This window comes from Anguilla anguilla, chromosome 9 (assembly GCF_013347855.1).
Source record: "Anguilla anguilla isolate fAngAng1 chromosome 9, fAngAng1.pri, whole genome shotgun sequence".
NCBI classification, from domain to species: domain Eukaryota; kingdom Metazoa; phylum Chordata; class Actinopteri; order Anguilliformes; family Anguillidae; genus Anguilla; species Anguilla anguilla.
In genome coordinates, this window is record NC_049209.1 from 12,759,258 (window position 1) to 12,782,013 (window position 22,756).

At 38.5% G+C, this 22,756-nt stretch overlaps 1 protein-coding gene across 1 annotated transcript in view; it reads right to left on the minus strand.

The window, feature by feature from the left end:
- LOC118235897 (androgen receptor-like) overlaps positions 1 to 22,756 on the minus strand; it is a 44,508-nt gene that overhangs the window by 4,969 nt on the left and 16,783 nt on the right. The window contains exons 2-7 of the mRNA XM_035433767.1: positions 17,564 to 17,715; positions 16,923 to 17,039; positions 4,093 to 4,368; positions 3,235 to 3,379; positions 735 to 865; positions 124 to 275 (exon numbers count right to left, since the gene is read on the minus strand). Coding sequence (XP_035289658.1) covers positions 124 to 275; positions 735 to 865; positions 3,235 to 3,379; positions 4,093 to 4,368; positions 16,923 to 17,039; positions 17,564 to 17,715 — 973 coding nt within the window. The remainder of the gene's footprint in view (positions 1 to 123; positions 276 to 734; positions 866 to 3,234; positions 3,380 to 4,092; positions 4,369 to 16,922; positions 17,040 to 17,563; positions 17,716 to 22,756) is intronic.

Consider the following 22,756-nt stretch of genomic DNA (forward strand, 5'->3'; position numbering starts at 1 on the left):
ACATTTGGGATTATCATTAAATTGATTTTTTCCATTGTTACACTTGGAGACAAAGGGACAGACTTTGCAACAGAAATATTAGAAATATTCATTAAGCCATTTTTATTTGTTTTGAATACTCACTGGTTGGAGGGAATCCATGAGTCTGGTCAGCTGGATAAACCTCTGCGAACAGTTGGTCTTTCTGCTGCAGTTAATGAGGCGATCCAGTTCATTTATGTAGGTATTCCGCAAATCATCAAAGTACTTCTGATTTTTCAAACCCTCCACTGGGACTGTGATAATACAAATTAGCCAGAGTAAGACTTAAATATAAAAGAGCTCCTACATAATTTATCAACAAATCAAAACACATACTTTTGCTAAAGGTTTTCTGTTCAGTTAACATTTTATATGGTGTAGTCATCCTCATGACTGTTGGTAGCTGTAACAATATGGTATACAATATTATTTTGGCATCTTTCACTTAATTCTGATCATCATCAGCACAAGCCTGCTATGCAGAAATGTCATATTCAGAGTAATATTCTTCATTTTCCCTTTGGATGTGCTTGTCTTTGAATCATATGCAAGAGCCACCCTCAGCACCACACAAGACCGTACAAAAGAGCCATTATTTTCATGACTCTCTTCATGAATAATGCAGCAGCAGCAGAAACACATCAAACGAAACAGTCAAACACTGAAAAAAAAGGTAAATGAATAACTTGTACAGCACAACTGGCTCTGCTTACTGATACTGAAGAGGAGCAGTGCCTTCATGCAGAGGAACTCCTGATGAGTGACCTGGAGCAGGACAAACTCCTGGGACATGTGCCTCATCCGGATGCAGTGCTCGTACATGCTGGAGACACGCATCCGGCGGCTGGTGGAGAATCAGAGAGAGGGAGAGAGACACCAGAGGTCAGGCGCTGAGCTCTCAATCACAGTCTCCATTATTACGGTGAGCACTTGCTGCCCAATCTTCACATCTGTCTCGGTATAGCGAACACCCCGGCTGGTGGAAATGGGCTATAAGTATGCGGGCCGCGCCGCGTCGCACAGACGTGCCGCCTCGACCGCTTCTGTGGGATTTTGAAATGCAGGCGTCGTTCTCCTTTCCCTCTGCACAGAATTACTATGCCGCCACAAAGCAGACGTGTTGGCTCCGCACAAAAAGAGCTTCAAATGGTACCTGCTGTTGTCGTTGTATTTGCTAGTGTATCCAAGTTGCTTGACATACACTTCTGTTTAATAATGTATGTTTAATCATGCTCAATGTTTAACTCAGTTTGAATGGGGCACTTGAAAAAGACCCTCTCGGTGCAGTGAAAGAGCACGATGAGTATATATGCGTGAGCAAGTTTTTATTTTTTTAAAAAGCCTGAGGAAACCACATAGCACTGTCTGTAGGGTTCGGCTGACTCTGAACCCATATATGAATTCCCCTATGTAGACAGGAGGGTGGGTCCTGCCATGGAACATTCTGAACTGTGATCCCATTTGCACCTGTAACCCTCTATGCCTTCCCCTTGTCTGAATAAAGTGAAAAATACAAAAGGAGGGTTGACTGTTGATCGCCATTAAAAAATGAAAAAAATAAATATAATAGTAAGGCTGGTCATATTTCACCAGTGGCAGAGATACGTATTTGTTTTCCAGTTCCCTTCCCTGTTTCATTGCTGAACCCCAGTATTAAGCATTGCTACAATGCCTTATGATAAAATCACTCTTTTCACCCATGTGAAAAAGTAACTTAAAAACTGGTATTGCAGCGCCTTCAGCAGTGATACCTGCAACCAAACACTGCCTATACTTTATTATTGGCCTTTCACATCACTGTGGAGGAATTTTAGCCCACTCTTCTATGTAGAACTGCTTTAAGTCAGACAAATTGGTAGACTTTTAAGCATAAACTGCTTGTGTCAGGTCCTGCCACAGCATCTCTATTGGGTTCAAGTCAGGACTTTGACTAGTCCACTCCAATACTTATATTTTGTTTATTTTCTGTCATTCAGATGTGGTCTTTCTTTCTTTTATGTTTTAGTTCATTGTCTTGCTGCATAACCCAATTATGCTTCAAGCTTCAGCTAACTGGAGAAATTTTGGTAGGCCAGCCACTCCTAGGAAGATTCACCACTGTTCCAAGTGTTCTCCATTTGGAGATAATAGCTCTCACTGTGGTTCAGTGAAGTCCCAGAGCCTTAGAAATGACTTTGTAACCGTTTCCAGATACATTCATTTCAACAACTTTTTATCATATGTTCTGGAATTTCCTTTGATCGTGGCATTGTGGACACTTTTCAGTGAATACTTCACACTGATGATAAGGTTCAATATGAGTGAGGTTTTGATTCGATCAATCAGCTGAATCACACAATTAAATTAGGTTAATTGGTTGATTAAGTAAATAAGGGGGCAATTACGTTTTCACGTGGATGATATGGATGTTTTATAACTTTTTTCATTAAATGAAATAATTTTTAAAATGTGTTTTTGTTCACTCAATTTCCTTTTGTCTAATATCAGAATTTGTCCAAATATCTGAAAACATTCAGTGTGACAAACATGTAATAAGAGAGGAAATTGGGAAGAGGACAAACATTTTTTCATCGCACTGTAACATTTATTTATGGCAGTCAAATGATTTCACCTGTTCATTATTTAGAACAAATCAATTGTACTGATTACTTGGATGGATTTTTCAGTAATTCAGTGAATATTTTACAGTAATCATTTTCAGCTCCCTCCTCCACCCGAAAGTTATTAACAGAGCTCTAATTGATTTTTATTATAAAAGTAGTATCTGATTATTTGATCTATCCAATGAATCTATGCATTAACTATACTTCTCTGTCAGGCTTCCAGCATCACATTAATTATATCTGAACAAATCACTCTGTGTTTCTCCCAGGATTGTAACACAAGCCTTTAAATTCTTAAAGCAATTCAACTACACTGAACTCAGTCTGTAAAGTTACAAAACTGATGCATAAAAGGAATAATGAATTGTAAATGAATAGCACATGGTAACAGAAACAAAAATTCGAAGAGCAAGGCCAAATATGGAGTACTAAAACCAAGCCACACAGGGAGACGTGAGTCTGTTTTTACACTGAAATATAACAGCTTGCTAACTGAAGTGAAACGCAGGGAAATAATATGGAGACAACATTCTGATAGATGTTCTAGGGGGTTATGATGCAAATATGTTTCATTAATTCGTGAAAGTTGGAACATCACAAGAGCACTTACTCGTTGAATACAAGGTCAGGAGCAAAGTACAGCATTCTGGCATTCACATTTTTGTAGGACCTCCATCCTAAGGCAAACACCATAACTCCCATCCAGGCATGCTGAATGACAGTCATTTGGTCGTCGACATGCATATTTCGGAAACCTGCAGAAACACAAACATATTCTTAAATCTCCTGGGATGTGATAAAAGAAATGTAGACTCATTGCTTCTATGTTATATATTTATTAAGAATTACTCCCTTACCACTTTGTGGAAAATATGTGTAAGTACAGTACTTTTATATCCGGTGCTGAATGCTTTTTTGTTGTAATTCCTATTGCTTTTATTAAAGGCCTTGAAGGAATTTCTCAGTACCAACTTCCTGTCCACAAACCAAACACAAAACAGATGCTATTTTGCTGATCCAAACATTTTACAGAAAACAGAGTGCTGAGCAGAGGCCGTATAGATGTACAAAGAAAGATTCAATCTCATGAGCCCAGTAGTTAATTCTGTGCCAACCCAGAAACCGTATACTATTCATTTAATTTTATTTGTTCATGTAGTTAAGACACATGCCTGGTGAATTTTTCCTTGCCACACCAAAACTCTAATAATAGCTTTCAGTAACATATGTTTAAGAAACAATTCCCTGAAAAGCACAAAGCAGTTATTTTTCAGTCTCAAATTCATTAAAGTGCTACTTTTTGAAAGCTTCTAAATAACCACTTATCATGTTCTAAAGAACAATTATATTCCTTATTTATGCAGAACCTGAATAGTGACAACAATGAAATTCAGCCTTAGCAGGCAGTGTTTTCACTTCAAAGGTGTTAGAAAATGACAGACCCCTTCAGTGCTCCCTTTGAATGTACCTGGCAGCCCCTTGGCCCATTTGACGACTTTGAAAAGCTGTCGCTCCCCGAGTTCATTCAGGCTCGTCAGGAGAGTGGCAGCAGAGTCGGTCTGGCCATAGTCGTGGCCAGCATTGACCACCTCTGGCTCGATGGACTCCAGGATGTTCAGGAAAACCGACTGGGTGGGGAAGCTAAGGCCAGGTGTTGGAGAGATGCACTGGATGGCATCTGTCGGGGCCTGGGTGGGAAGCTCATCCGGGGGTTTCAACTGTCCAATTTTCTTCAATTTTCGAGCTTCATCAAAAAGCAGGAAAAGACAACAACAAAAAAAAAGAACAACAACTGTAAATAAGGCCATCTTCATATGTACAAACATTGCTCTGCCAAGTTTTATTAGTTATATTTTAACACCATTGTGGTACTAATTTAATAAATTCACATGCACACACACACACACACACACACACACAAATAATAACAACCAACAATTAACCACACATAGTACAAAAGCTCAATATATTTGAAAGCAATAAGTTAAAAAGTCTAGAAATTTGACAAGCTGGGAATATTGCACTGAAAATGCAAAGTATTAGGTAGATAGCATACAACTACATAATAACATGGATCACATTCACAAGTGTGTTATGACAAAGGGGGAAATCTCCAGGTACAGTATCACCCACATGGGACACCCCACCTGCACCAGAACACTCACCACACATCAGCTAATTAAACAGGTGGATTGATTGGACGGCCAGGTAGGGAATGTTAACAATCACTTGTCTTGGCAGCAGCACTGAAGCAATACACTGTCTCCAGAACACTGAGGAAATGTACATGAGTTCTGTTCTCTTCATGTATCCTAAAAAACAGCCAATACCATGTCTTATTGTTACCACTTCATCAATGAGCTCCATACAAGAAGCCATGTCATGTAGTAAAAGCAGAGACTCTTGATGTGTTCAAGACTAGTTTCAACGCTAAACACTCAGACAATCAGCAAAATGACAACAAACATCAAAGTTCTGCTACTCAAACACAAATGCACTTTTTTTTTTTAAACCTACAATTTGGCTGAAGCTGTCCTGACCCAGCATCATTATGCACTCAACTATTTTATTAAATGTTTTCTGGCATTCCAGTGTCATTATGTAAAGCTATTAAGACCTATTAAATCTAATCACAGACAGAGACAACACACTGTGAAGCTCCCATCGACCGTATTAGCAACAGCTCAGAGCAACCTATGCAGAATAATTATGTACCCATTAGCTGCAGCAAGAGCAAAAACAAGGCCTTATGAAAGGTGCAATGCGGTATCGTATTTCCCTTTCAGATCAATTCATCAGCAGCTGAGAAAAGCAATGCTTGCATTGGCCCAGCCTGTACAACCCATGCAGTTTGCTCTTCTTCAAATAGTAATTACAACTGGACCTGCCATTTATTGACAAATATACACTGAAGAACTGATTTGAGTATACGGAAGCACTCAAAATACATGTTCAATACATGCAGTATATAAGGTTATTATAGGTTATAGCAACCAACTCGTATAGTTGAAATTTACATACATTGAAACAAACAATACTGCTTCTGTACCAGTTCACCAACAACCACCAACTTAATGTTATCTATCACACCTGCAGTCCCAGCAGTTCTGATTGGCCGGGAGGTGCGCAATATTTTTGCATAAATGCTATGAAGTAGCACTGACAAAAACTTAATCACAGTTCTAAATGATTGCACATAAATTGTCTGATGCAGTTATTTGTTTTTGCCATGAACTGCTAGCAATGTTACAATATCATACGTGTGACAGTGTTAATGATCTCCAAATCACATCTCACATAAGGGATGCATCCAGCCTCTGCAAACTCAAGAATAGTCAGTTTGATGTCCATGAATGACTGTAGAGAGCAGCTAGTCTAGTTATAGCTGGACTAAGTTTATAGTTTAGCCTGCTTTATATTAATTATGCCGATCAGCATGGCATGTTTCACAGAGGCCAAAATGTAATTCCACACATTATTACAGTCATACTTTAGACCTGGTCTTAAGTTTTGGTGTTGATATTATTAATGTTGTAATTCATCCACATGACTCTATTCTGTCAGACTACTTTCTTTTAACAGTGCATCTACAATGGGCTCATCCCATAACATCTGAACCTAAAATGTACACAGGGCACAATATCGCTACCACCATTGCTTTATTGATACACTACCGGAATACTTTTATTTAGACATTTCAGCTACCTCCTTCACTATTGATGATCTGGCAAATGGATTGGCTACTGTCCTACCTAAAACCCTTGATGTAGTTGCTCCATTAAAAAGTTAAAAAACTTACTGAGAAGAGACTTGGTATAGCCTTTGGTTTACTGATGACAAGCGGGCTCTTAAACAAAAGTCTCATCAACAGGAAGTGGTGCTCCACAAAACTGCAAGTACTCCCCCTGGCCTGGAAAGAGTCTTGGTGCCTATAAGCACACTCCCTCCAGTGCCAGGTCTTCTTACTTTTCAAAGTTTATACAAGAAAATGAAAATAATCCCCTAGTTTCTGCCTCCACACTTGTCAGCACAACATTATTTATATAATAGAATTGCCTCCAAGACACAGAATGAATCGAATCCTTTACTGCCATACTTTTGAACAAACAAATAAAATTAGTTTCTTCTTCCAGATCATCCACCTGTATTCTTGACCCCCATACACACAAAGCTACTGAAGTAGTGATTGCCTGTTCTTGGCTAATCAATTCTTCATACAATTAATTCTTCATTGTTATCTGGCTATGTTCCTATATCATTTACGATGGTAGAATTTAAGCCACTGCCCAAGGAACCATATTTGGATCATATAGACCTGGCTAGTTTTAGACCTCCCATTTCCATTGAAGATCCTTGAGAAATGTGTACGAGAGGTTTCAGTCTGGTTTTAGGAGGCATCATAGTACTTAGATAGCCCTTTCCCAAGTATTGAATTTTCTGTTTCTCTCTCTTGATTGTGGCTGTATCGCTGCTCTTGTCTTACTTGACCTAAATGTGGACTTCAATACCATAGACCACCATATTTTCCACTGTAGGCTAAAACAATCAGTTGGCGTCCCTTACGTGGTTTAAATCTTATATCTCTGTCAGATCTCAATCTGTTATGTGTAAACAATAATTCCTCTGAGTATTCCATGGTAAATTTTGGAGTAGCATAAGGATCTTTGCTATTTTTTTCCATATCTGCTCCCATTTGGGGACATCATAAGCAGAAATAGTGTTAAGTATCCCTGCTATGCAGATGATACACAACTGTATATATATTTTAATGACTCAGCTCCTAAGGGAGAATATCCCAACACAAAGTAAATGTCTTGGCAGGAGAACAAAACTAAGTCGTAAGGAGTGAGTGAACTTTAGGGAGACTGCAGTGAGGTCTGAAGAAAAGCAAAAGAAAAGGGTGCCTCGTAAATGAGGAAGGCCAAAGGCCTCAGCACTCAGTTTCCTCAACAGGGATACTGAGTAGCCGATTAGCACGAAACGGCGTCGATTAGCACAACCCACGATGCCACACAGCAAACGGAATAAGGAATGTTAACATCTTATTATAACTATTGGAATATGTCAGCACAGGTTTCAAAACTCTTCATTGACTGCCAGTGGAATTTAGAATGGACTGTAAGATTCTACTGTTCACTTATAAAACTTCAAATGGTTTGGCACCAGAATATCTTAGTGAGCTACTAATTCCTTCTCTAACAGAGCTCCTCTCATATCTCCCTATGCATGTTCAGGCTTCAGACACACTCTGTGTCTTTAAGCGTACACTCAAAACTAACCTCTTCAATCAATCCTAGAGGTAGCTAATCCTATAGTCCTTTATCGTGATAAATAATCAAGCTGAATCATGGAGTTTAGGAAGTCAGATGCAGATGTTTGGATGGCTGAGTGCTGCCCCACAAGCCAGCAGGACCAAATGTTAGCTCATTGTTCTGAGCTATAGCACAGAGGAAGGAAGTAGCTTAACCTAGTCCATGAATGCATGGTCTGATTTAAACATAAATTGAAATCAGGCTGGGGCTCGAGGAGGAGGGCTTGCAGTAGTGGCTGCCTTAGCCATTATAGGTTATACACTGATTGTATCGTATCTGAATGGAGCCTCAATACTAGTGTTTATCCTAGTTTCTTGGCACAGAGACTACACTTACTTCTGTTATGTGTGTTGATAATCTTTATAGTTCAGGGGCCACTCCAGCTTTGATCCTCCCCTGGGTCATGCCCACGCTTGGAGGCAGCATGGAGCTCCTGATGTATCACCCTGCCCCTCTAAACTGCACACTATACTTCCCTTAATTTGGACTTCTACTTTTCCAGGTAAACTACTTTCTTCCCTTTCTCTGTCCTGGCAGCAAGAAAGCAGTCACTTCGCCACCAAAAAAGGAAGTCTTTGTTTTTCGCCTGCTGATAGTTGTGTGGCTTTTGACACCCACCACTTACATGTACAACTATGTAAATTCCTTGTCGCTGAACTGTTGCCTCCTAAGATGATGGTCTCTTGCACTAATGGGGTAGAGTCAAGTAATTATATGCTCTCTGAACAGCTGCCAAATACCGCGAAGACAGTTTGTGCCCAAATCACCCTATAACTAGTCAGTCACAGTCCGAAAAAGCACCTCATGCGCATCTTCAATCTCACTATTCCCGATATCCACAGAATTCTGTGCAGGTTGTGTTTCACTCTGACTGCGTAAGAGTAGCAGTGGAAGACATACGCAAACAAAATGCCCTCATGCAGCTCTTCCTGTCTTGATTTGGCCAATTTTGTTTTAGTTTAGATTTCATTACTGATTTTAAAAAAATAAAACAATACAAAATAAATTACCCAAATCATATTTTACTGACATATAAGAGATACTGACAATTGTGCCATGTCATTTCACTGCAAATCACTTTGTAATCCTTTAAAGGAATACAAATAAGAACTGTATGCATATGCATGTACACATAATACAGTATATCTTCTATATACATATTTGCAAGACACAGAACCGGAACAACAACATGACTGTACCCATGTGGTACATAACAATAAAATAATAATAAGAAACAACTTTTTATGATTAAAGGATAGTGATTTTGTCACTTCCCTCAAAGAAATCTGCTAAACTGGTTTTCCTCAACAGGAAAAAAAGACTCAAAACTTATATTTAGGCATTTCTGCATTGTGTGACTCAGCAGCATTCAAAAGACAGGCAGACTTCCCGCCCAAATTTAAGTATTAGTTTAGACGTTTTGAGAATGCCATATTGCTGGGAGAAGAAAACATTGGCCCTTTTCAGTTAACCAAATGGCATCATATCAATTTAGAAAAAAATTGTCTGTTTTTAGCAGAAACTTATGGTTCTAATTGTAGAGCAAGCTTCACGTGTTTCTGAACAGGGGAGTACAGTTTTTTTAACGTTATGACTGAACTTCTATGTGGAAGAAAACAAGACCTGAGGCTTCAGTTTGATTTCCCCCTCACTCAAATGTTGAACCATAAGCAACTAAGCACTGGTGCACATACTAAAATGATCAGGTTTCATAATGTGGACCAGCTGATTCTGGTTGTCACTGGTACCTTCGGCATGGAGATTATCTACATCAAATCTTCAAGGGCTACACATGGATTAAAGTCTCTCAGTGGCTTTGGCGGTAGGACACATTGTAATACAGGTGCTGGTAGCAGCTTCTCCACACAGATCATTCAGAGCATGAATTGATTATGCAGTACATAAACGTGGGACGTGTTTGGCTGAACAACCCACACTTTTACAAGCAGATGAGACCCAAAATGAATAGTGCAAGGATGTCTCAGATATTCATAGAGACCTGTTTCTACCATATCGTGTTAATCCAAAATGGACTTGTAAAAGGCATTTTTTGAGTGACTTTTGAGTGACCATTTTATGCGCTTTAGAGATATTTTCAAGACAACATAAGTGCCTCTGAAGGGCTCATTATGAATGATGAGAAATGACGAGAAAGCAGTAATTTGACCCTAGAAACTGTTTCTATATTTAGGAGACTGCCCATAAATCATTCAATTAAAAAGACATTTTTGTCCTGCCAGTGAGGTTGCTGTCACTGCTAAGTTGTGGCATACACGTAAATTGTGACATTGTGCATGACTCTATATAACTATTTATAAAACAATTTATAGCACATTTCCGCTAATTACGTGCAACTTAACTGTGCAACCAACTTAATAATGTGCATTTTTTATTGCACAGACTGTGAAGAATAGTTATTTTTTTATATAATACAAACATATGTAAACCCTATATATAGGAAGGGACTTGAAAGGCCTTGTTGTCTAAAAATCTTGAGAAGATTTGAAAGGGATGAAGTGTACTTTTCTTGTTTATAAATAGTTATTCTCATTATTATTGTTGATAATTGTAAATGTTTTTTTCATTTTTGTGTTGGATTCTGGACATCCATTTGTGTATGAATTGGATTTTGACATCTGTGAATTTGCAAATGTTCCTAAATAAGCCTAATTGGGATTCTACCACTCCCGCACACACTTTTTTAAATTCTAATTTTCCTTAAAATTTTCTTTGTTTTTAACTGAGCAAGTAAATACATTTCAATTGCTTAATCAATAGTCTATTGACAACAGGCTGTTAATTTGAATTTCTTTATTTCCAACATACCAAAAACCTCCCTGGGGACCCGTCAGTAGTTCTCTTTCTATTTATCTTTTTTTGCAAACAAATACAGATTACTTTTTATTGTCAGAGCTATCTATTCTTTATTGTGTAGCTACTTGTTTGTATGTCTTGTCTTTATATTTTGTCATTTTAGGCTATTTTGTGTATTGTATTGTATGTAAATGCTTATGAAATGTCACTATTAAAAACACCAGGGGCAAATTAAAAGTTAAGGCCTTAGCGGTAAATAAATATATTTTAATGTCCACACATGTTTTTTAAAATTAGCCAATCACCAATGATTAAAACAGACTTTTGGCAATATCTCCCGAAATATATATTGAAATCTCGAACTGTTCGTTGGAGACAAAGAGAGGGTAATTCTCAGTGTTTAACCTGAAATATGTTGTTCAAGCTCAATGCATCTACCTAAAAAGTCCATATATACACATATTAATACATACATACACACACACACACACCTACTTATATACATATCATTAACATACCATAGGGGTCTCCTGGATGCCTGGGTGGGGGTCCTGACTTAGCCCTAACTTAGTGTCCAGTATTGTAGTCGACAAGTTATCAATTGAATCTGCTCTTGCTGTCCCTCTTGGCACTATACTTTCGCCCTCTAGGGAATTACTGCACTTCAACCCCTGTTGCACTTGTCCTTTCAAGGGTGTACTCTAAATGCCAGCAAATTCTAGTATAGATTTCCCCAATGTAGTTTCTGCCACAGGAAACCCAGTGTTGCCTTTAGATTTTAAACCTATATTCGATATGGTTGAAAAATGTTTTGATCAACAGTGACCAATATGGTTTGCGTTGCAGGTGGAGAGTTGCATTGCACTCTTGAGCAAAGTACTCAACCTGGATCGCTTCAGTAGATATTCAGCTGTGTAAATGAACTGCATGTTAAAACATAAGCTGAGTAGTTAACTTTGGAAAAGAATGATAAACGCCAAGATGCAAAACTTGTAGTCTAAAACCCTGTAAGGAAAAGTATGCAAATATATTATCTTGGCACCAATCCTTGCATAACACATAGTAGAGGTCAGGTTGATCTGCCTTTCTCACACACCCAGATGAGCTGGTGCCAGGACAAATAATGAAATTCCTCCAAGCTTTCACGTGACTCTTCCTCCAACATACTGTAGCCAAATACGATGAAGAAATATGAAGGGTTGATCTACCTTTAGCCACTGAATTGTAGTATAAGTATAAAAATGAACTGAGGGATGTATTTGGGAGGTGGGTGTTTTATATAAATTAAATGTTAGCATTGCAGAGGTTCCTCTAGCAGGCACCCATTTCAGCACGTAAGCCAGCTGCTCCGCACTTGATAAAGATGAGGTGACCAGTGGTGTTTATTGAATGCTTTTATAGTTGTTTTGATGGAACCAAGTTCACTAAGTTTGCATAAGTTGTTAGGGAGCTGGATAATGTGCAGCGCATACCAAAGTATTTTATGACACTGGATACACATTATGCATTTTAACTAAATGCTAATTTTCATGTATTTACAGAGCGACACACCAACTGGATTGAAGACCATAAAGACATCAAGAAATACTATGAAGAAAACAAGCAGTTCACCATTCAATAAAGACAGATCATATGGTTATATGTAAATGTAACTGGCAAAACTTAAGTTTCAGGGAAGCCCTCTTTAAAGAATGCTGAGAGACAGATATGTTTGTTTGGGTGAGCTTTCTAATGATTGGGAAAACATTCACACAATTACAAGCCCACTTTGACATTTGACAGTCTTCAACAATAAAATGGTCAGACAAATGGTATCAAATAGATACAGCTTGGAAGAGTTGCATCAACCCTGCTGCTTTTTAAATAGCAAATGGGTATAATCAGTGCCATGTCCCAACCCGTAGTTTTATCAGAGGCGTGGATGGAATGCACTCTGTTTGCCTTAATTAGTAACATCTCAGAGAGAGACAGAGAGAGAGAGAGCTCTTTTTGATGTTTCTTAAGATGGTGTAATCACGCTCAACTGTTCTCATAGCCTTTCTGACACATCGCATTTAATTCACACGCTGATTATTGGGCATCTTCAATGTAGAAATTTATCCTGTCACTGCGTAGCATTAATTTTTTCCTAAGCACCACAGGTCAAGAAAGGAAGATGGCATTTTTACTGAAGGCTAGACTGATAATTTCAACATCATCTTCGTGTTAAAATGCTAGTCTTGTATATGTTTTCAAACATACTTCTCAAACAGTACAGCAAGGAGTACAATTTGAACTACATCTTGATTTTGTTCATTGTACTATGTGGCCTTTGGGAAAGGCTCATTCAGTACAATTTAGTTTGTTTAAATTGAGACCAGCAGCACAACTTCCTCCATAATTTTGAAAAACAAACTAAAACATATGAATGTGTGTACTACTCAACATTCTCCATAACTACGACTACTGAATCATGAATCTCTGTAGTCATAGTAACAATTAAGATTCTAGTCTTAGTCATAAGCTATGTCTATGACTACCGGTCCTTTGTAATTTGCTTGCTTTGGCTTAGCTTTTTGTGTCCTGGCTCAATGTCAACATTTAAAAATAATTTAAAAAACATTTTCTTTGTAGAGAAGTAGTAGGGAAATTATGTCTAGTTTCCTGGCCAAATTATTACACAATGCCTTGCCTTCCCTCTTTCACTGCACCTGAAAATGAATTTATATGTTGCCTAAAATTAAATAAGAGGTAACAGCTTCTTACATTTTTTCATAGTTACAAATAAAGAGATTTCTGAGTGACCACATCCATTTTTGATATGCACAAAGGAAAACTAGCCTTTAAATGGTTAAGCAATAGTCAAACCTTGAGTTTTAAAACTGGAAAGGGAAGATCTCTCCTGTAATTTGGATGAAATACAAATAAAACATGATTTGCGACATAATTTAAAAGTGAGAGATAGCAGGCAGTGTCCTGGCCACAATCAGAGTCAAATGCAGTGCCTGCAGCTCTCATCACAACATCCATCCCAAACAGCTTCCAATAATGTGGCAGAAAGATGCGCGGCTTGCATTCAAAAGAGTCCTGTCATTCCGCAGTCATTTTCATCACTGGCAGAACGGGAGGCGAAGTGCCTTATGGCGACAATCACTACATTATGTTGCATTTTGGCTCCTTTAATTCCCCCAGTCTCGTGTCACCTTTGAGCTGTTCCGCACAATTTTCACCATTAGCCTGAATGAGAAATTTTTAGGCGCGTGAAAATTGAATGGCGTGCTAAAATTAGGCCACCGCACGCCAATCTGAGGGTGCCCTAATATGACAAGCCACTCGGGGGGTGATTCTGAGGAGGGCGAAAGGAATAGGTCTAAATTATCCCAGAGCACAGTCGGTGGCTTGATTAGCTGCCTCCAGGCCATTGTGCCGCTGAAATTGAAGGTGCACAGACCCAGAAGTGCAGGAGATGGGAATGGGACATTCACACAGAATGAGCCCTGTGGCTGAAGGAGCCAATTTATCTTGAAATTTCTTCCAAATAAAGTTCAGCCTTTAAACCTTACCTTACCTTGTATGTCAATGGAAAAAAATCCACCCATCCCACCCCTGAAATCTTTTCCAAGTTTAATCTCAAAACCTCACCTTACCTTGTATATTAATGTGACCACAATTCACCCCCTCCTCTCCAACAGATATCAGCATGTTAATATATGCACATGTCCATAGTGAATTTTGGTGCGTACAATAAAGTATGTAACTTTCAAATCTAGGAACTAAAATGCAGTCCACAAGTATTTGGGCAGTGACACAATTCTTTTTGTTTTGCCTCTGTACTCCAGGACACTGGATTTTAAATTAAACAGTGAATATGAGGTTACAGTGCAGACTGTCAGCTTTAATCAGAGGGTTTACTTCCAAATCAGGTTATCTGTGTGGTAATTAGAGACATTTTTATACATAGTTCCTCCAGAGGAACCAAAAGTAATTGGACGAATGAACATAATCTTAAATAAAGACATAATATTTTGTACTTGTTTGCAAATCCTTTGCATTTGATGACTGAAGTCTGTGATGCATAGACATCACAAGACCCTGGTGATGCTCTAACTGGCCTGTACTGCAGCCTACTTCAGTGCCTGTTTGTTTCAGTCTTTTTCCTTCAGTTTGTTTCAGCTTTTTTCGTTCAGTCTTGTCTTCAACAAGCGAAACGCATGTTCAATTGGATTCAGGTCACGTGATTGACTTCAGTTAAGAACTTTCCAATTCTTGGCCCTGAAAACCGGTTGCCTTAGCTGTATTTTTGCGATCATTTTCCTACTGAAAGGTACTGTAAGCGGCGTCCAATGAGTTTTGAGGCATTTGGTTGAGTCTGAGCGCATAAGGGGCCCTATTTTCGTAAATATGCAAGCGCAAACGCGCCTGGGTACAAGTGGATTACTAGCTTTGTCTTGCACAAAAAGAATGTTTTTCACCTGCGCCAGGTTTGGTAGTATCCTGCAGAAAACCCGTTTTGTGCCAACATAGGTTGGGCAATGCAATAGGGGGTGTGTCAGTAGATATATACGGCACTGTGCAAGTTTGGTGTTGAATAATGTGTTTGTGCTTAAGCCAACTCAGACCAGGATGTGATTGAAATGCTGGTGCACTGTGCTATTGTGGTGCCGTTTCGAATGTGCATGAACACCTAATACAGATGTGATAAATATTTTGTTTATTTTATTTTTACTATTTGAAATTCAAGTTCATTCAATTATGCAGTGCAATATTAGCTATTTAAGCAATGCACCTCTGTGGAATTAATCAGTGTAAGCTACTGGAATGAGAGACACTGCGTTAGGGCCAGCATTTAGCTAATCTTGCCTGCAAAAATAGGCGCAAGATTTTCCTGTTCACTTCAGAAGTCATCCTACTGTTGCCTTCAGCAGTCATATCATCAAGGAAAACAAGCAAGTCAGGTCCACAGTGGCAGTCATACATGCCTAAGCCATAACACCACCTCCACTATGATTCATAGAGCGGGGGGGGGGGGTGCTTTAGATGATTAACAGGTCCTTTCTTACACCTCACGTTCTTCTTTCCATCACTTTGGTAAGTTAGTACTCGTCTCATCGTCCATAACTTTGTTCCAGAATTCTACAGTTTCTAATTTTTTGCAAACTCTAACCTGGCCGTTCTGTTCTTGAGGCTTACCAGTGACTTACATCTTGTGATGAACCCTCTGAGGTTATGCTGGTGTAGTCTCCTCTTTGTGGTAGTCTTTGACAGATATATGCCTACATGCTGGAGCGTGTTTATGATCTGTTTGAGAGTTGAAAATGGGGTTTTCTTCACAATTACTATTATTCTCTCATCCACAGTGGTCTTCTGTGGACCAACAGGTCATTGTTTATTGCTGAGTTCGGTGCGTTCTTGCTTCCTATCAATGTATCAAACAGCTGATTCTGACATGCTCAATGCTTTGGTATCTATTTGCACCTGATATGTACGTAAATGCCCTCAAAGCTGACAAGCTTAAAACTGGAGGTGTGCACTTTCGCCTCATATCCATTGTTTTGCTTCAAATCCAATGAGTTGGAGAACAGAGCCAAAACAACAAAAATTATGTCACTGTCCCAATACTTTTGCATTTCACAGTAGGTTTGGTTACCTAAAATGGGGGGACTTTGTAGAAACTTGGCTGCAATGCCTACGTGGTTCAGCTGATATTGATGTATATATAATCTCAATCTAAAGCTGACAGTCTGCACTTTAACCTAATATTCATTGTTTCTTTTCAAATCCAATGAGTTGAAGGATAGAGCGAAAACAAAAAAGCTTATGTCTCTTAATGTTAGGAAATATCTTACAAGGTGTGCTAAAAAAGAACAACATGGATATGTCTAAATGTTTTTGAAAGAGAGAGGGAGATAACTGATATAAATAGCAACAGAAGAGTCTGTATAATTTGCAGTTGAGCAATTTTCAAATCAAGTAAGAAAATCTAATAACAAAACATTAAACTTACGTGCTGCTAAAAGCAATAGAGAATAAAAATGTATTTTTATTTTTAACCTTGGATGGTGACTCAACAGACATCTGACATACACACAGTAAAATGTTCAATGTTAAATCAAATCTTTCAGAGTACATATGGTCCCCATTGGACACATATGTAGTCTGTTAGTTGAATTAACACTGTGCAGATATTTCCTACCTCCAAGCGTCATTCCAGCCTCAAAGCACTTCTTCAGGCGGCAACTAGGGCAGTTTTTCCGCCTCAGCTTATCAATGGTGCAATCGTTCCTGCTTGCACAAAGATACCTCTGTTTTCCTACAAGCCAGACCGGGATGAAGAGAGTGTTTTAGGTTGCGGCACACATAGACACCAGAATATTTCGTGGTCACAGTATTAAAACATCCCACACACACAACCGGATGAGTACAAATGAGTCAGAGGAAGGAGGGGAGACAGCTTCTGCTTTGGTGAACTGCACCGGAAGCAGAGGGAATCCAGGAAGAGGATCTGTTTCCATTGCTTCCACCTTGGTCATGTTTTATGTTCTCTTTCTAAGTCAATCTGAATAAAGGCATTTTCCAAATGAATGTGATGTACTGTAACTAACCCAATTTGGTGACTGGCCTGAATTCAAACCACATTTGTTCTTAACTTTCACTTATAATTTAATGCAAGTGTCATTTTTTTCTTTCTACTCACAAACATATATAAGTAAATTCTGAAGCATGCTCATGTCACACAAATGTGCTTGTGAAGAAAAAAGAAGACTCATTAATAAGTCAAGGTTAAGAACATGCGCTGACTGGATCCAGGGCAGTTTCCCTAGGGTAGGCACTCACCTTCAGCGGCTCTCTTGAAAAAGACCTTGCAGCTGCCACATGTAAGCGCCCCGTAGTGGCATCCGGATGCCTCGTCTGCGCAAATCAGGCAGGTCCTCTGGGGCGGAAAGAAGAACTCCATGGGAAACACATGCTCCCGGCCACCCTCAAGCCTTAAACCACAAAACACAGGCTGCTGACATGAAGAAGGTCTAACGGCACATAACATCTGACATAGCTGCCATTTTCTTTTGTACAGTAAACTCACACCTACAGTAAAAACGCTTCGCGCATAAGCGGCCTGCTGGATTATCATTTAATGGAAATTTCTATTCAAGACTGACAACCTGGGAAAGTGATGTGCATTAGAAATATGTCTATACTTGAGCTATTGATGCAAGCTTGTACTAAGAGACCAACCCTGCTCTATGTGACTGACGGTGGTTTTCAACATAAAATGGAAACAAGGCTGTTGGTTTAATTAATTCAATTCATTCAAATCAATAATTTTTGCTGGTTTATCCATGTATCAACTTCCCCTCTGGTCCCATTGGTTGGTTGTGTGGGAGTTTACTGTACAATTTTATCCAACTCACATGCATATGAACACGTGCGACCCTGTTTTGGGTTTATGGTTGCAGTCAGTTTATTATTTATGGAAACACAGCACTTAGGCGTGTTGCTGATTTTAAGGGGTCTTGGCTTTTATGTCACATTCAAAATCTGTTAAAAAATAATTCATCTGTTTTAGAAGAGCAATGAAGACAGAGCGCCACGTCATAGTACAAAACACTTGTGAAACTACCATGCTGTTTTATTGGTTTGTAAAAAAGCAAACTGTTACTAGTTCATTTTGGTTTTTGACTGATTTTGTTGAACAGGTAGGAGTTCATGCCATTTCTAAATTATGCGTTTTTTAGCATTGGCTTTGGCAACAGCTTCTAAAACTGTATCTGGGCAATGGATCACTCAAGATTCCATGGCAAGTCCCAGCCTGGCAGTGCCCTTTGGTTTCCTATGGAGATTATAAAACAAGGCAGCCACCACACGAGAGGGGGTGAACACCAAACACTACATGTAATGAAGTAATGAAAAGCATTTGTGCTTGTTACATTGAATTTATATTCCATTTTTGTTCACCAATTGTGCCACACTTACTGCCTCACCACCCACACTCACATACTGCAGCTGAAGCACGTACCAACCAGAGCAGAGGCACAGCCCTCACTGACAATAGCTCGCAACCCAAAAACACTGGCCGGGAATCTAATGTGCACTTTTCCTGCAATAGAAATGAAGGAAGACTGGCAGACATAAGCCCACTCTGTACTGATGCTGTGATCATGAAAATGCAAATGACAGTCTAGACTTTATTTGGCACAAAATGGTACCCATTTAATTCTTATGGAAACAGAGTACTGTGACAGTGTGTAAATAAAGGGGGAAAATGTAATTCTGATATTTTAGTTCTCTTTCTGATCAAATTTCCTCCCCATAAAGAGAAAAAGGGGTATTTCTTATTTATCTTTAAATGCATTCCTGGAATGCAGGTTGTACACTATTTATTGTTTTACAACATGCTTTCAAGGAGTGTTCATTTAAGATGCGAACATTACATTTAGCAGATGTTCTTATCCAGAGAAACACAATCTAAGCTCAGCTGGATGGTTACGGAAGCAATTCAGGTTAAGTACTGTAACTTGAATAAGGATACAATCACAGCAACCCATCTGAGAATTGAACCTACAACTTTTGTAACTATAAACACAGTTGCAGTATGCTGCAGGAGCACCTGGCTAAGGTGAATAGGTAGATTTTGCATCAAGGTGCAACAGCTTGTTCCATCAATGTGGTTATAAGTTGTTATAAATCTCTTAAGAACCTCTTTGAATGGCTCTTACAATCATTCTTAAAATAACGTGGGTTTCCAAAATACATTCGTAAAGAAAGTGTGTCTTTAGCTCACTCCTAAGTTACGAGCCATCTAAATCACTTGTTTGCAGCAAGGGACCTCTATAAGACCCCGCTAGCAGCCCTGTGCTCTGGCAACGCACACAATACCCATACGCTTTCGAAGCACACTCACAATCACAGCCTACAATAGCCTAAAAAGTGTAGCAGCCTTATAGTATATTATTTTTTCATGTATACCCAGAGTAAATGTCATGAAAATACAAAATACATACCCATGAAATAAAAACTGTATCTGAATATTATTTGGAATGGCAATGTATCAAATTAAATTGAACATTAAAATGTCACATCTTGATCATTTTTAATCTAATTAAATGCAATTAATAAACTAATGATAATCTAATCACTTTTCATTAATAAAACAAATTGTAGCACATGTATAATTGTATAAATCAGGCCAAAACATTGCCACCCCTGCATTGTGGAGAATAGGCTGAATTGTCATGGCAGCAGAGAATATTGTGCCTGAACCAAAGGTGCAGAAAAACTGTGAGAATAAATGCTGCAATCAGGGTCAACTTTAATCCACTAGGCCACTTCACAGATGAAGGTCATTTTGGGGAAATGTTCCTTTATTACTCAATCCATTATTCATGGAATCGTTTCTTTAAATATTTATGCACTTAGTTTAAAAAGACCAGAATCAAAATGGCTATAGTTTAATGATAACGCAAAGTAGCCTATTCTCACAATTTCAGCATTTCATTTTTTCGGTGTTCATGGGCTAAAAAACAAGTGACGTACAGACTTATGACATCGATTTACAAACTACTCATGTTGTAGCGAGAAACACTTTACAAAGAGGTTCTTTGGTAAATTCCTCTAAATAGCCCATTTAACGATCCTGTTTGGGAAACCCACTTCACGAGAGAAAGTAGCATAAGAACCTCGCAAAAACACTTGTTAATCCTAAAATCCAACGTTATCGGGAAAGCCACCCCAAAGCAGTAACACACTGTGCATTAATGAGAAGATGTGGCATGAGTCAACTTGTATGCTCTGTCCTTTCAGCCTCCTGTGGCCAGGCTAAAAGATCCACACAAAAAATATGCATCACATGCCTAAATTGATTCACCACGGTCGACAAAATACACCAAATGTCTTCAGTGCCTGATACAGTAATCTGGCTGCACTTTTGTTTTCCAGTGAGTGAGGGTATCACATTTCATGCTAGAAGGAAGAAATACAGATGCTTCAATTGGTCTTTTATCTTATGTGGACAGATGATTGGAGAACCATTCACCAGTCTTGTACAACTGTTCAAGTGCATTTTATATTTGCAATATATGGTCAGAGTACACTTTGTACTACCATACACTCGATGAATGTTCCTTTCAACCAACACATAAACACTGACAAGTTTAAAATGAGCACTTTAAGGGTACTATTCCTTTGTAGTACAGTCAAAGCAGGCTGTAATTTCTGGAATAAAATGAACATGTTTTCACAAGATCCACCTCCCTTTCTTCATAGCTGATTGTTTAATGAATGTTCTGTTTTTAAGTATTGCACTATGGCCCCGGGGGCACTATATTTTGTTCTACTCTTTGCATAACTTGTAAGGAGAAGTAATGACAATAAATTTAAACTAGAACTAGAACTAGAACTAGAACAGCACACAAACTGTCCCCATGTTGTGTTTGGTTTTAATGTGTTGGGTAAGTATATTCGCACACAGAAATTATTATTTTTTTAACCCTGGCAGTTTGTTTGTTCAAAGAAAGAGAATAGTTATTCCTTTGATTTACAACATCTGTTATTTTTATTTTGTTTCCATGAGAGTTGAATCTAGCATAATAGGACATGTACCCAAATGTACTAAACTGATACTACAATATAGGTGCAACACTTATACCAACAAATGCAACTTTATGAACCAATAATTTTTTGTACAAACTTACTGGTGATACTGTACTACAACTAAATCAAAAGGAAAATGTTCTTTCATGACAATGTGCTTTTATCACAGTATGTAAAGCATTTTTTAAAAATTATTATTAAATGTTTAATAATCTTCTGCATTAACAGTATGTTTTCTGCTCCAGATAAAGCTTTGATGAGTGCTATTTTCTGTATGATGACCAAGTATATCTCATAAAAGCAAAAAAAAAAACACCTGCAGAACTTAACCCTTTGTGAAAGGGAAGGCAAGGATTTTTGAGGAGAAAAGATGAACCTGCACATACAGGTACCTTCACAGTGCCTATTAAACCAGCCATGGAACATGAACATATGATAAATCTACACTATGAGGCCCAGGGGAGTAGAAGTAAGTTTGGGGAACACATTTGCTCCCCAGCCTCTACCTCCACCTATCCCCAGAATAAAACATTATAGAGAGTGGGAAAGTTTATTGTTTCCACCAGAACCAGCTATAGATATTAAAGATGCAAACACATGCCCGCCTTGTCCATTCTCACCAGCAAGAGCTGGCCTTGTTGTTCCTTTATTGTTCTGTATGTAGGCTACTGTATGTGAGATATCTCCAAGTGAGCAATAGACTAACAGTACACAACCTCAAGATGGCAAAAGAAATTAAAGTATCATGTTTAATCAACTTATTTAACCCTTATTTTACACTCTGATATTGAAATGCGTGAATGAAATACACCACAGACATTATGTATTTAGGGACATAATCTAAATGCTTACATAATAAATATGTAATGAATGTATCTTACACAGAGTTTGGGGTGCAGATGGAGTATGTCAAGTGAACAAGGTTGAAGAAGAGCTACCCTACACCTCAACACCACCTCACCTCCATCTCTCTACCCATTCAAACTCTCTACTGATACATATGGAATCTACTGTATCAAATCTATCAAAACCTATTTACATTATCAGAGAATTTGACATGGAGAAAGACAGAAAGATAGATAGTTAATCCTCAAGAGGTCAGATTATCTTTTCACTTTTCCCAGTTAGGTGCAGGCATATGAATAAAAAACACAACGCCAGCCCTTATCCCCCAACCTAACTTTCACTCTCAAAAAATAATTAAAGAAAAATATTTGGTCGCAAAATAGGTTACATGTGTCAAACATGTAATATGATGCGTTGTGCCAGAATAAGTGTTGGACTGGATCTGTTTTTGGTCCACATTTGTTGCATATTTTTGGACGAAGGAATGTGGGAAAGGGAAAATTTATTGGTCAGACATGGGATTGCCGTCAGAGTTGAGCGTTGAACAGAGTGACTCGCTCTTATTTTAGACTTGCTTTGAATTTATTTAATTTT